General features: G+C 38.7%; 1 protein-coding gene across 1 annotated transcript; it reads left to right on the plus strand.

The window, feature by feature from the left end:
* Positions 1–213: 213 nt before the first annotated feature.
* On the plus strand, positions 214–4,760 carry LOC120539781 (E-selectin-like). Its single transcript, XM_039770164.1, has 5 exons — positions 214–278; positions 878–1,047; positions 2,455–2,856; positions 3,874–4,227; positions 4,499–4,760. Exons 2-5 carry the CDS (start codon positions 1,017–1,019, stop codon positions 4,504–4,506), a joined length of 795 nt encoding a protein of 264 aa, XP_039626098.1. The 5' UTR covers positions 214–278; positions 878–1,016; the 3' UTR covers positions 4,507–4,760.
* The last annotated feature ends 8,817 nt before the right edge of the window (positions 4,761–13,577 follow it).

The raw sequence follows: 13,577 nt of genomic DNA on the forward strand, positions 1-13,577 counted from the left end.
TGTTTCTATTTGTGATTCTCTGTGGTGGTCTTTCAATGAATATCTTGTTACAAGTTGAACATAGGAAATTCATTTGAATTATCCATAGGACTATTGTCAACAGACAAAGCAGTAATTTACATATAAAAAAGGCCATTTAAACAGTGGCAATGATACACACCTTCTAAACCTGTGCAGAGTGTGAAGGTCCACTGTCAGTGAGGACAGACTGATCTGAGACGTGCACACAGACTGCTGACCGCGTATCTTGGAAACTTTAAGCGGTAATTTGGTTTTAGGTAAGCAAAACTCTGTAAGTGTAAAGTGGCTGTTCATTCTTGAGTCTGTGTTGGCCACTCAGTGTCAGATGGGACATGAGATTCACTTTAACTGGAAAACACCTTCAGACTGAACAGTCAGGTAGAAACTGAAGGATGTTATACACAGTGAAATTGCCACGCTTAATCTGAGAAGGTTTATATTTGTTGATGTTTTTGTCAGTTTCAATCCTTCATTCTTCATCAGAACAGATCTTGTTGCCTGTGACTTCCACTGTGAAGTGCTGCCTATGAAGGCCATGCAACAGACCAACAAGTAGAGTGGCACAGTAGCTCAGACACTTCATACTCCAGTACCCTGAGTTTCAGTCCTGGTCTGCTTACTGTCTGTGTGGATTTTGCATGTTCTTTATGAAGTATTCATGCTTCTCAAGTTAATTGGTAATTACAAATTGGCATGGAGGGAGTGTTGTCACAAGTAAGCCCAGGCTGTACAAGTACTGCGTCTAGAGTTGGTTTAGTCTTTGTACTCCATGAACGAGGTAAGCAGGTTCAGTAAATTGTTGTAAATAATAATTGTTTGATTATTTGAAGTGCAAACATCTGTTTCTTCATTGTAGGAAATTTTTTAAATCAGAAGTAAAAAAAGTTCAGAGCTGTTTCCTGCTTTTCTCTTCATTGCTACTGTCTCACTGTTTCCAGTGTCCTTGTAACGGCAAAAAAATTAATTCAGAAAGTTAATTGAGTGGACGAATAAACATGATGGACATCATATTAATGATTCTTGTAGGTGAGTCATAGCAATCTTGATGGTTAAGACAACTAAGAAATATTGTGAAAGAAGTAAAGACCTAAAGATGAACGTCTCAGGTTAACTGCTGGTGTGATTATGGGTGTGTATGCGAGTCAGGACTCTGTGACAGACATGTCCAAGGACATGTAAGTTTGATAATATTAAGTTATACTGATAAAAGAACTCTAATATTTAGAATACAGTATGTTTATTCAAATTGTTTCCCGATATTCATTAAGATGCCTGGTTTCCTTTTGTCAAGTCAGGTCTTGCTGATATACAGCACATGGTAACAGAGACAAATCACCTTTAGGATGGAGTGATGTTATGTGTTACGTGGACTGGCAGTGGATGCTCATACACTTTGAGAAGCCCACATTTGCAGAGCAGTGGTCACGTAGCCATGTGCTACAACAGCCTAACTACTTGATATTTCCTGCAGGTTGTTCAAGTCTTGAGTTCTCCTACTTCATCTGCTAAGTATGTGTAAAGTGCCAAACAAAGTGAAAGACCACCAAGTTTCTTTACTGTACTTTCAGGTTTGCCCACTACAATTAGTCTCTTGCTCTATTCCCTTTTCTGTTACATTTGATGACTTAGCTACGGTAAATGGCCTCGTAACAGGCCTGTGGTACTATGTATGGCTGTTTTTGTTTATTCACCAAATGTCACAATTTTCAGCATTTTAGGAAACAGAAATACAAGACCCCACAAGGATGACCTGAGACCTCAAGGACACTGCATACACCAAAAAATTGACAAAACAACAGTGCACAGCTAAGACAATGTTAAACATCTGTACAAATTTTGAAAATAAAGACAAAAATGGGCTTATTTTAATACTATTAGTATTTTTTCAAGAGTTTTTGAGAGTTCAATAAGGCCTTATCGGTACTTTTGACTGCCCAGAAGACAGTGGCTCTGAGTGGCCAAGAAAAGCGTAAGAAGCTCATAATGGCCTTCTCAGCTCCTGTGAAGCACATCAAGAGCCATTGTGTCCTGGTCACTTGCACAGTGATTTGTGTCACACCTGTGCAGGTCACCAGCCTTTCTTAATAGGTCCACAGTTTCATTAGGTCAGTCAGTGTCATTTCCTGCCTTCCCTGACCTGCTCTCCTTTTATCTTATGCTGTTTTCAGTTTAATGTCAAATACCCTGAGGTCTCTTCATTGCTAGGATGGTCACCCTGAACTCTGAGGACATCACTTATCAGGTTCTACCTGAAAAACTGCCCCGCAACATGATCACAGGTCTTCAAGTTTGGCCATAGGAAATAATCTTTAACAAATGTTGAGCTGGAGCTTTACAAAGAATATGGACACCACTGCATGATTAGTGCTCAGCCACAGTTTGACGGCTGATGGTTTCCTTTTTACTTTTTCTTTCTGACATTTTCTACTGCAGGATTCAGATTGTTTGTACTGCTTGTGCACGGATCCCAGGAGTTTAACTATCATTATGTAAAAGAACCGATGAACTGGACAAATGCACAGGCTTACTGCAAGAGTAACTTCACTGACTTGGTGACTATTACAGATGAGAAAGAACTTCAGGAAATTCTGAACAATCTTACAAAAGAAAATGTCTCTGATGCAGTAATCTGGATTGGGCTAAAAGATATAAATATGACCAATGGAACATGGAGCAACGGTGAAACATTTACCTACCGAAACTGGAATAAAGGGGAACCAAACAATAAACAGATAGCCTGTGGCTGCATGTACTACCACAGAAATGAAGTAAATCACAATGGCACTTGGAATGACTGTGGCTGTAATAACACTAGGACCGCCATCTGCTATGCAGGTAAGTTACAGCTGAGCACAGACTCGTGTCTGGAGGTAGAATGGCACAAATGAGACTCATCTTTATAATCCTCTAATGTGATTGTCACTCCTCAGCATTTCACATTCTCTTCATGTGCACAGGCCTGCCAGTCTTATTTTATTTTTAAATATATGGCAGCAGTGCTTGGACTGATGTAATTTACACTGTTAAACTTGACTGTTAAAGCAGATAAGAAAGTGGCTGCCATGTTAAATTTTATGATTGCTGATTCAGGGAATTCTGAGTCTGTGTTACGATTTGCACATTGTTCTGGCTGTTAGATCTGCTACTGCCATTTGACTTGTGTCTGCTGATTAAACAAATGGTCACGTTTGTCCATCACTCTGTGATTAGTTGTGCAACTCTCTCTTCAGAAGGTTGTACGATCATTTAAAAAAATGTAGAAAAAATATATAAATCAAACAGGAGATCGAGTAAGTAATTATTTTAGAGCAATTTAAGATCTAACAACAGAAATTCTATCTGATAAACCGAAGTCAACTTTTTTTAAGTGTTACAAAGTAATAGTGGTACAGTGGTAGGTTCTTCATCCTCACAGCTCCTGAGTTCAAATTCTAGCTTGGCCACTGACTGTGTGGGGTTCCCACCTTGACCCCCATTTCCGAGTTGCTTTGATGGACATATTTCTTAATTAATGATTCCAACTTATCCCATTATGAATGGATGATCCTGGCACTTAACTGGCACACTCTCCTGGGTTGGTTCCTGCCTTCTATTTGATATGGTCAAGGAAGAAACAACACAGGCTAAAGAAATGCATTTTGATGAGAGATTTACTGTAGTTTTGTTTTTATATGAGGTGAATGTGGCTAAAATATTACCTTTAATGTCATTTATACTTTGTAATACACCACATCAGGCACACCCTGCAGATTTAAGACACAACAGAAGATGGTCTGTCACAAGCTTTGGAGAAGTAGGAAGGTCACTGTAGTGTCCACCACCTGTAGAGTCATTCAGGATTTTTTCTTGCAGTGAAAAGGAAGTTCCATGCTGTGAACAACGCAATGATTTGGGTCTCAGCTTTTCAGTACTGCAATTCCTATTACAATGGCCTCGCCACCATCCGAAGTGGAAGAGATGAGTGGCATTTGCTGAAGCACCTCAATGAAACCAACATACAGGAGAAAGTGTGGATTGGAATGAGGAGCTCCATGATCTTTGGACACTGGTTCTGGATGAATGATGACCCAATCACTTACCAAAACTGGATAAATGACACGTCAGAGGGCATTCGAGACACTTGTTTCTGTACCAGCCTGGATCCGAATCAGAAGAAGTGGGTCAGGCAGGCCTGTGCAGAACGAGCTTCATTTGTCTGCTATACAGGTGAGTGAACTTTTTAACAATTACATCACTAATTATTTTAGGAGGGATCAGCTTCATATTTGAAATTAAAACAATTTAAGAACATCTACATGAAATGAATAGACTTTTGTGGATTCAGAGTTGATTGTATTCAGCCATAAGTCAACTAGTAGCTCTAAAGCTTTGTTCTGCACATTGCTGGCCTGTACAATACGCACAGGAGTCAGGACTGCCCGCCAAATTTATTTGGATATTTATAATATGCTGATACTCTTTGTGTGATTCCTTACAGACAACTAGCATGGCAAAGATTGATTCTATCCTCTCAGATGGCTGTAAGATGGGAGGACAGATCGTCCACGACAGACTGATCAGCTCTTGACTCTTGACGCTCTTCTGAGAACTGGCAAAGCAGTTTTGCTTTTAAAACATTCATGGATTTCCAGTTGTGTTTTCCACAAAACAGAATTTACATTCACTCATGAAAGCCATTTGTACCACTCAAGCATTTGTTTAAACTCTTAATGAAATGGCAAATAAGAGTTTAAGACTGAGAGGACCTTTTAAATAAAGCTTCAGTTTTCAGCAACATTGGCAGTGTTGTGTTTGGTCTTTTGCCAGAGACATCTATTTAGATCAGTTGTTTTATCAAAGGTTTACTTCTCTGTTTGCAGCAATGACATATGAAACACATGACCTCTCTTTATAAGGTGGTTTGCAGGACAGTAAATGGCAGGAGGTCAGCATACTGAGAACAATCAAAACAATGTCCTTCAAAGCCCAAAGAAGAAGATAAAGTCAAAAGAAAGCAATAGCAGAGTTTCTCACAATAACTCAAATGTTTATTCTTGACTGCGTTATAATTCAAAAAAACAATTCCTACAAACTAGGACATTCTTCCTAGGGTCATCATCTTAAATTCTGAGGTGCCATAATGTCACATGTCATGAAGACAGAGTGTCACACACAACATGCACATGTCACTGGCAGCGTGCACCACCACCATAAACAAAACGGAAACAGAATCATGAAATGGCAACATGCTTTGATTGAAAAGAGGAGTAAAGTCATAGGAGGTACACTGAGAGTCGCTTACAAAGTCATCTTTTCGGGTATGGTACCCTCAAGACCTATCAGTAACTGCAAAAATATGTGAAATGGAAATGAAATAAGGAGTACAATCTTCAACTCATTAAAGACTAGGGAGTTTCGCCCCCTGCTCGCTTCACTCACCAACCCCCTTAAGCCGCCCTGTGAAGGCCAACCCAAAAGTCAAAACCCAATGCCAGGAAAAAAAATTGCACAGAAAAAAGCAGTAAGCCAGTCAGAGAAAATAGCTACATAATATCAAATAGAGAATCTGAATATCCGATGCTCAGGGAATCATTGAGCCGACCCTTTTTTTTTTTTTTTTTTTATTTATTAATTTTATTACAATCAATACATAGCAATCAAGTTTTACAAAAAAAGAATTATGCTAAGAACAGATCGATCCCCACCCTTGAGAGAGAGAGCAAGCCAAATGGTGTAAAATTTAAGGCTTGTAAAAATACCTAAATCAACAAATTCTCTGTGCTTTATAAAATCATTTCAAAATATTACTGATTAGATCCTGCCATGTTTTGAAAAAAGTCTGCACAGATCCTCTAACTGAGTATTTGATTTTTTCCAATTTTAAATAATATAACACATCAGTTTCCCACTGACTTAAAGAGGAGAGTTTGGGTTCTTCCAGTTTATCAGAATAAGTCTGCGTGCCAACAGTGTAGTGAATGCAATCACAATTTGTTTGTCCTTCTCCACTTTAAGACCCTCTGGAAGAACCCCAAACACAGCTGTTAATGGGTTAGGAGGGATTGTGAGTCCAAGGCTGTCTGAGAGGTAATTAAAAATTTTTGTCCAGAATAATGTTAATTTGGTGCAGGCCCAGAACATGTGACCTAGTGAGGCTGGGACTTGGTTGCAACGTTCGCAGGTTGGATCATGCCCTGGAAACATTTTGGAGAGTTTTAGTCGAGACAGATGTGCTCGATATATAATTTTGAGTTGTATAATTGTATGCTTTGCATATGGAGCTTGAGTGAATTCTCTGCATTGCTACTTTCCACTCCTTTTCTGATATATTAATTGAGAGGTCATTTTCCCAGTGTCCTCTTGGATCTTTGAAAGGAAGGGATTGTAAAAGGATTTTATATATTGTAGAGATGGAGTCTAATTCCTCAAATTGAGCAATATTTTTCCAGCGTGGATGAGGGTGCAAGATGAGGAAAATCTGGAAGGTTCTGTTTAACAAAGTTCCTGATTTGAAGATAGTGAAAGAAATGTGTAGCTGGAATGTTAAATTTGGAATGTAATTGTTCATAGGATGCAAAACGTTGTCTATATAAAGATCTCTAAGCAAGTTAATTCCAAATTTTTCCAGATATTAAAAACTGCATATGTTTGTGAGGGTTGAAAGAGGTGGTTCTTTTGCGGGGTGCCACAGAAAGAAGCTTCTCCGTCTTAAAATGCTTTCTACATTGGTTCCAGATTCTAAGTGAGTGGAGCACAATTGGGTTATTAGTATATTGCCGATAACGTGTGTTTATTGGAGCACAAAGCAAGGAATACAAAGAAGTACTGCAGGATTTTACTTCTATTGCGGTCCATGCCTGTATATGTTCTTCTATTTGTGTCCAGGTTCTTATCGACTGTATATTTGCCCCCCAGTAATAAAACTGGAAGTTAGGTAGAGCCATGCCGCCTTCTGCCTTTTGTCTTTGTAGGGTCGCTCTTTTGATGCGTGGATGTTTAGAATTCCAAATAAATGAGGTTATTGTTGAATCTAATTGCTTAAAGAACGATTTATTAATGTATATTGGTATGTTTTGAAATAAAAAAAGGAGCTTAGGAAGAATATTCATCTTAACAGTGTTAATTCTTCCAGCTAGTGTGAGATGAAGGGTTGACCATCTATGCAAGTCTTGTTTAATTTTTTCCATGCAGGCGACGAAATTTTGTTGATATAGAGCTTTATGTTTACTTGTGATGTTTACGAGGTATTTAAACTGTTCTGCAATGATAAAAGGTAGGGTGTCTAATCTAATATTATATGCTTGCGAATTCACGGAAAGAGTACACTTTTATTCAGATTAATTCTGAGACCAGAGAGCTTTTGAAATTCTGTGAGTGCTGCTAAGACTGCAGGCACAGAATTTTCTGGGTCTGATATATACAGTACCATGTCATCTGCATATAATGAGATTTTCTGTTCCAGTCCTTCTCTGCTAATCCCCTTTATCTGATCAGTATTTCGACAATGTATTGCCAGTGGTTCAATGGCAATTGCAAACAGCAGTGGTGACAAAGGGCATCCTTGTCTTGTGCCACGTTCTAGTTTAAAGTAGTCTGAGCAAATGTTATTGATGCAAACTGAAGCTTCTGGGTTAGTATACAGTAATTTAATCCATGCACAAATGTTCGGGCCAAACCCAAACTTCTCCAAAATAGTAAAAAGGTATTTCCATTCAATCATGTCGAATGCTTTTTCTGCATCCAATGATAATAATATTTCTGGGGTGTTTGATTTAGTTGGTGAGTATATTACATTAAACAGGCGTCGAAGATTTGAAGATAAGTGTCGGCCCCTAATAAATCCAGTTTGGTCTTGTGATATTACCGAGGGGAGCACTTTCTCCATCCTTCTAGCTATGATTTTAGAGAGTATTTTAACGTCGTTATTCAGAAGTGAAATTGGTCTGTATGATGCACATTGTAATAAGTCCTTATTTTGTTTTGGAAAGACAGTGATTAGTGCTTGGCGAAAGGTTTGTCATTGAGCCAACCCTTAAGCCAGCGCTCCGAATGTTGTCACTCCTAGGGGGCTGTTGGGATGGATCACCGTGGCAACAACTAATGCTAGTTCATCAAAAACCTTGTGTCCAGTAAACAAACAGAATGGTGTCTATAACTTCATCAGGAAAAGCATTACTCTTTCTGGCACAAGAGTGTAGGTGCTGACATTCCCTTCCTGGAGGACTGGCAGCTTCTCAGTCGTATCAGATGAGGCTCAGTCACTATCACAGAGCTTTGCTTGGCACGGTGGATCTTAGAACTATTTCAGGGCATCCAGCTCCAAGGCTCTATGGAGAGGAACTTCCAGGCTACAGAAGGTTTGTATATTTGTTTCTTAGGCAGAGAGTTGATGGCTTCTCATCCCAAATTATCCCAAAGAGAGCGGAGCATCAGCTTTTAGGTCTCCAAAGACAGTGGATTGTCAGCCTTTGGAAGACAATGATGAGATGAATGCGGCTAGTTTTGATTTGGGGGGGTTAACCTCTGGTGATTGGATTAAAGTCCCTTCCAATCACAAATCCAGGGTCTGCTTATCGGTGTGTCGTTTTGAACATCAGTCAAAAGCTTGCATATTGTAATATTTTTACTTAGCCAATTAAAGGTGTCATTTTGTTTGACTTCTCATTGAATACACAGTGGCTAACACAGTACAACCCCCTAGGTCACAAGCCTAAAATGAAAGTCCATCAGGGATTCAATTTGTTTGAAGGATTCTTGGCAGAAGTGTCAGAGCAAGGCGCGAACGGGCAAATCAAGTCACAAGAGCTGCTAAATGAGACAAAAGAATTTTAACATACAGTACATGTCATACTACCCTTAATATGAATGTGAAAGAAATAGTAGCAGTAACGTCATGTACCAGAACAGGCAGTGTGGTGTAGTGGTTAATGATTTGGACTTCAAACCTTGCAGTTGTGGGTTCAAATCCCACTCTGTGACCATAAGTATGTCACTTTACCTGCCTGTGCTCCAATTGGTCATAAGCCTAAAATGAATGTCCATCAGGGATCCATTTTGTCTGAAGGATTCTCTGCAGAAATGTCAGTCCAACTCTGGCTTACACTTTCTTTATCAGATGAATTGCAGAGCTGACCAAATGTTGTACGAGTTGCAGTCCAGCCGTTCTCTCAGGAATGCAAGTGGTTGGCGAGGAAGTTGCAGCTGAATTTGTTAAATCTGCTGTCTTAAGAGGCCTTGTGTGCCACTAAATGCCTAGCAGAATGAGCCCTTTTGACTTTGGTTGACATATTTGTTTCAGTTTCATGAATGTTTATCTGATTCTTACACCTTGCAATGTTCCGATTCCATTTTTATCTCCTAATCTTAAATATACCTGCCAAATCCCACTGTATGGTAGAACAGTTCTCTATTCCTTGAGTATCTTCTATAGTTTAATCCACATACCACAAGCAGCAGAGACGCAAAGTGGCTGGCGCATTGAAGATGGTGAGAGAAGCAAGCAGGGGGCTAAGCCCCCTAGACAAAAAAAAAAATAAAACATAAGAGGTTTCTCACAGAAACCATAACATTTGCATTACAATGATTTTGGTCCACTAAGTCCTCCGAACTTCGGTCTTTGTGGCTTATTGTGTGTTTTCAGGTAGTTGATTTTAAAAAATGGAGACAACAGAAAGAGAAGTGAGGGCCACAAAACAGCAAGAGACAATTTATATGAAAACACAACTGAAAAGAAGGCGCAAATGGGCAAATGAAATCACAAGAGCTGCTTAAAGAGATGAAAGAATTTTAACATACATGCCATACTACCCTTAATATAAATGTGAAAGAAATAGTAGTAGTAGTAACGTTATGTACACAGAACACATTGAAGGCAGTGTGGTGTAGTGGTTAATGTCGGTTCAAATCCCACTACTGCCATTCTGTGTCCATAAGCAAGTCACTTCACCTGCCTGTGCTCCAATTGGAAAACCAAAAGAAATTTAACCAATTGTATCATAAATGTTGCCAGTCAGCTTGGATAAAGGTGTCAGCCAAATAAGTAAATGTAAATGTACTAGCATGTCTGACTAAAATGCAAAATAAAATGCAACAATTGGCAAGATGAAAAAGAGGAAGACCTCACTGAATGGGTAGTTCAACCCTCCTGTACTGTAAATAGGAAAATGTGTCTTGTTGTTTTACATATTAAAAAAAAACAAACTGCTCCCAAACCTGTATAGACACTTGACAATAGTGACATCTAAAGTTATATATATGAACTTCTCTATTGGGACCTCTGGTAACGTCTCGTAGGCTTTAGGGAAAACAGTAAGTGGACTCCAAACCCAAATAACAAAGGAGACCAAAGTAAAAACTTAAAAAAAAAAACAAATAATAATTATAAAAGGGCAAAAGGTACACTTCAAATAAGGGTAAAATAATAATTCCAGGGGAGACTCTTGGCTTGTTCTTGATGCTGCCAGTATAAACTGCAGGCCCCTAGGAAGCGTGGTTGTAACAAGTGAATTTAGCAAAAAGAATTTAATGGAGATGTAATAGCGGTGTACATAACTACGGGATCAGCATATAGCGTACAAGGTCAGGGTGGGAATGACGGAGATCTTCAATGGGTATGGGCTGATTTGCACTTGCATTTTCACGTCTGTGCAGACCTTTGTTGCTCAGTAAGATAGTAAGCAGTCCAAATATTTCATGCAAGTATATTTACAGTCTGTGGCACTACAGGATTTCAAGTACCTCCTCACACAAAGTGCCCTCCCCTCAAAGTCTGGCCGTTGTGTCTGTGATGTCAAAGTCAGGAACCGCATGTTCAGCTATAGTTTTAACTCCCAAGTAGGCTGTGGGGTCATCTGCAGGTCTATGACAAGAACATTGAGAGCCTCATGTGAAGCATCCACTAGGTGGCGCCAAATATCCTGGATAGGATCAGACGAAACATTGCAATCATGTACAGAGTTGGACTTCAAAGTGAAAGGTTGCCAGATCAGGCCTTACTGCTTTTTATTTCCCCCGCTTTGTCTATGCACAATACTAAGACACTGATGTATTTTATTCTTTTCATGTCTTTTACTTTACTTTTAAGAGTATTCCTTGTGGTCATAATAACATCCCAAATAGCACTGTGTCACCAAACATCATTAATAAGAATTCTACTTTGATAACCCATTTTATTACCCATTTCCAATGGGGGTCCTGTTCTACTTTCACTTTATTTCTTTACATGTGTTCATGGTGGTCTCTGTTCCATGAGCCAAGTGCCTAATGCTTTATCTCTTACAATAATGTTCACTTTTCTTCTGTGATTCATCCATTGTTCTCAATGCCACCTTCTTGTATTTCTCATTTTCATTTCTTGTCCACCACAGTGCTTCTTTCATTAGATGTAACATTACCCTGACTGCCATTTAATTAACTTCCGGTTACTGTTTTCAAACTTGTGACCATGTCTCTTAATCTTTGTTTTCCTGGGGACAGACTTGTCTTTTACATTCTCTTCATATTGCATAGTCCCTTTGAAATTTAATAGTGCTATCCAACTCTACATAACTAATCGTTGGGCTCTGGTATCTGGGCTCCACAGTGGTTTGTGCATCTCCCTTACTGCACAAGGAACACAAGTTCAACTTATTCCAACCACGTGTGGAATCTGAACATTGAATGTGCAAGGGAGCAAAAGTAAGAGAACTGCACAGGATCAAAGAATCTCAGGTTGCGATATTTACAGTTTCAGGGTAGAGGAGTCTTTCCCTGTTCTGTAAATATTTAAAGGATGAATGACCAGTGACCCAGAAGTCCATTAATTATGTGCAGAGAACAAACCACATCTGGATCTCCTGATCAGAACAGTTATTTTTACAGGTCACTACTAACCTGAGCTGCTCTACAGTCCTTTTCACAATTGGATTTCGGAGCAGAACTACAACACATTCTCCAAATCAAACGTGGGTGTCACTTTAAACACACAGCAAAACATTTACGAAACCCCTCAGTAAAGGCTGCAAATCTTTTCTTGACCATTTCCTTTGGGAGATGGTCGCTCTATACTTAAATCCAAATTCGTAAAGCATTTTCATACCTTCTTGAGGATCACCATCCATTTCATCATCACTTCCAGTTCTTCACACTGTCCCTCTTCCTAGACCTGAATTGCTGGCACATCGTCTTTCGCACAGTTACTTGAAGTTTGTAAGAGAACTACTTGCAACTTTATTTTGGTTTTTCCTCCCCATTTACAACAACACAACATACCTGGTTACACATCTGTCTTATCTTTGAATGCCTTTTACTTTTTTTTTCCTCCCCCCAAGCTCACTTAAGACAATAAGCAGCCAAATGCAGTATGGTCTACATAACTCTGCCCAGAATATTTTTTTTTTTTGTGGTCAAAAGTATCATCAAAAAGTCTCGAGCAATCCTGTCCAGGTTCATTATTGTATAAGTGGTGCCATTAAGTTTTTGTACTTCTTCCCTTTCTCAAATGACTGTTCATATTCAACATTAAACACAAGACATCATCTGAAAGGCCCGACTTTCGAATGCCAAAATTTGTATTCTTCTTAACCTCAACTAGATGGTGAACTTCATCACTTCAGACAAAATCATGGCCAAAAGTGCACAAGAAAGCAAGCGAACGACACAAACAGCCAATATGGAGTCAACATTACCTTGGAGTATTTTTAGGTGACAATCTTTACCATAATAAGTAATAAATTAACCATTATTAATACGGCTAATGTTTCTTACATCTCCATTGATAAAACATTGCCGTTACCGTCATAGAACCCTTCTTAAGGCTAAAAACAAATAATGTTAAGTACGACAACACAAAATTGACCATATTTTAATCATGAAAACTTTGGCCTTTCTCTCTCTCTCTCTCTCCATGAAAGCCTGTCTAATTTATCACATGACAGGCAGGCAAACTTAGTTTAATAGTCAGTCATTATCTAACTATATCCAGTAGCCCCTCCACCAGACCCCGTCTTACTGCTTTTGTGTGATTTCCTTCTACCTTTTCAATTGGAGTGAGACAATAGTGCACAAATAATAAAAAAAAAAAAATCTAAAGTAGGTGTGTACAATGCGAAGACCATGCATCTCGACATGAATGGGAGATGTTTTGGCCCGAAACCCCCATTAGATTTTTTTTTTCTTCCCCCTTGCAGTTTTATTGGAGCTTGAGGATTTTGTTTTTTTTTATTCTGTCCATGTTGGCCCAATGACCTTTTTCAGTTATCAATTATCAGTGTTATGTAAGGGTGTATTTGTGAATGTTATTATGAATTATTTTTCTTATCTAATTTTAATTTGTTTTTCTTTGCAAGCAATGACTTCTTAGGCAACCTGTAGAATACTTTGAGCTTCATCACTTATATGAAAATGTGCTACAGAAATGTAGCGATGCACAAAGGAGGAGAGAGAAACAAAGAGGATTGAATGCTTTATGCCTCACAACCGAGTCGGTCTTATTTTTTTTTTTTTTTGGTTTTGTGCTATTGTATATGGCCTACTTTTAATTTATGCTATTCAACAAAATCAAATTAATGATGTTGGTTAAAAATCCTTTAATTAATAAA

Source organism: Polypterus senegalus, chromosome 11 (genome assembly GCF_016835505.1).
Source record: "Polypterus senegalus isolate Bchr_013 chromosome 11, ASM1683550v1, whole genome shotgun sequence".
Lineage (NCBI taxonomy): Eukaryota > Metazoa > Chordata > Cladistia > Polypteriformes > Polypteridae > Polypterus > Polypterus senegalus.

Coding starts and splice junctions, on each gene's coding strand:
- LOC120539781 (XM_039770164.1), top strand. CDS start 1,017: ATGATGGACATCATATTAATGATTCTTGTAG. Junction 1,048..2,454: donor CATATTAATGATTCTTGTAG/GTGAGTCATAGC, acceptor TTTCTACTGCAG/GATTCAGATTGTTTGTACTG. Junction 2,857..3,873: donor GACCGCCATCTGCTATGCAG/GTAAGTTACAGC, acceptor TTTTTCTTGCAG/TGAAAAGGAAGTTCCATGCT.